This window comes from Mus pahari, chromosome 6 (assembly GCF_900095145.1).
Source record: "Mus pahari chromosome 6, PAHARI_EIJ_v1.1, whole genome shotgun sequence".
NCBI lineage: Eukaryota > Metazoa > Chordata > Mammalia > Rodentia > Muridae > Mus > Mus pahari.
Window position 1 is genome coordinate 90,402,451 of NC_034595.1, and position 1,445 is coordinate 90,403,895.

General features: G+C 49.3%; 1 protein-coding gene across 1 annotated transcript in view; it reads left to right on the forward strand.

Moving 5' to 3' along the window:
- Ubr4 (ubiquitin protein ligase E3 component n-recognin 4) overlaps nt 1-1,445 on the forward strand; it is a 111,489-nt gene that overhangs the window by 86,975 nt on the left and 23,069 nt on the right. The window contains exon 87 of the mRNA XM_021201220.2: nt 1,121-1,242. Coding sequence (XP_021056879.1) covers nt 1,121-1,242 — 122 coding nt within the window. The remainder of the gene's footprint in view (nt 1-1,120; nt 1,243-1,445) is intronic.

Below are 1,445 nucleotides of genomic sequence, written 5' to 3' on the forward strand. Positions count from 1 at the left end.
AATCCGCCTGCCTCTGCCTCCTGAGTGCTGGGATTAAAGGCGTGCGCCACTACTGCCCAGCAGAGCTGTGACTTCTTATCTCCGAAGTTTATTGTGGAAATTCTTTAGAAGCAAGGAATGATAACACCCGCCTGTTAACCCAGCACTTGGGAAGTTGGGGCAGGAAGATTGGCCTGGGCTACAGGCAAAACCAAGAAAGGAGCTGGAGAGATGGCTCAGTGCTCAAGAGCAGTGGCTGCTCTTCCAGGGCCCGGCTTTAGTTCCAGCATTCATGTTAGACAGCTCATGACCACTCACTCTCAAGGGATCCAGCATCCTCCTCCTTGTCCTCCAAAGGTGCACATGCAAGTCCACACATAGTAGTGAAAAGAAGAGAAAAAAACATTCTTTAGGCCCCATGCAAGCTGGTCTTCTTCACTTGGGTTTGTGACTACTGCCTCTGTAAGGCCCCTAGGCTGTCCCTGGCATTCTTTCATCCAACTTCCTCAGCCTTTGAGGGAGTTTGGGTGCCACATGTGGGAGGAGACAGCTTTAGCTCTCATGTGTCCCCATTACCATGATTGTAAGGAAGGACAGTTTGCCTTCAGTTATGTGGTTGTGGAAAAGAGAAAGTGGCCCTAGCTGTGCTGCTGAGGGAGCAGGTGCTGGCCAGAGCAGTGAGGGCTGCTTCCTGATGGCTCTTCAGCTCAGCTGACCTAGGACTCTGTCCAGCACTTGGCTTCTGACAGGCCATGAAAACTGAAGCTTCAGACCAAAACTGCTGTAGGCCCTGCTTCTCTGGGGCCCTGAATTCTTTCCATTTGTAGGCTTTTATTCTTCACTAGTGTAATAGTTCACTGATAGTTTGTTTGAACTTGTTTTCAAGTGGCAGGAGTGAAAAGTTATGCTAGCCAACTTCATCTGCCTGACTCCCCAAAAGGGAAGCCCTGTGTTGCTTTTGAGAGCCTGTTTTGGCAAAGGGATGCTAGTTCTTCTCCTTAAGGGAAACTTGATTTGGGGTGGAGAGCTTCTCACCGAGTGTTGTTGATGGTACCATGCAGAACATGGCGCGTCATTGTCTCAGCCCTGCTCATGGAGGCAAGGCTCTTTCCTAACTCTTGGCTGCTTTGCTTTCTGCCAGGTACAGAGTCTGAAACCAAGGCCTTCATGGCTGTGTGCATTGAGACAGCGAAGCGCTACAATCTGGATGACTACCGGACGCCTGTGTTCATCTTTGAGAGGCTGTGCAGCATCATCTACCCTGTAAGCAGTGTGCTTGCTCCCCACAGCCTACACATGTCAGCCTCAGCAACTCTCCCACATGGAGGATAATTTAGTATCTTTATCACCAGGTCCACTGACAGAGAGTAGATGCAGCTTCCTAATTTCCCTCCTCTAATGAGGGAAGCCAGTGGTCTTTCTACCTGAAGGCCAAGATTAGCCATTTTTTTTTTTTTTTTTTTTTT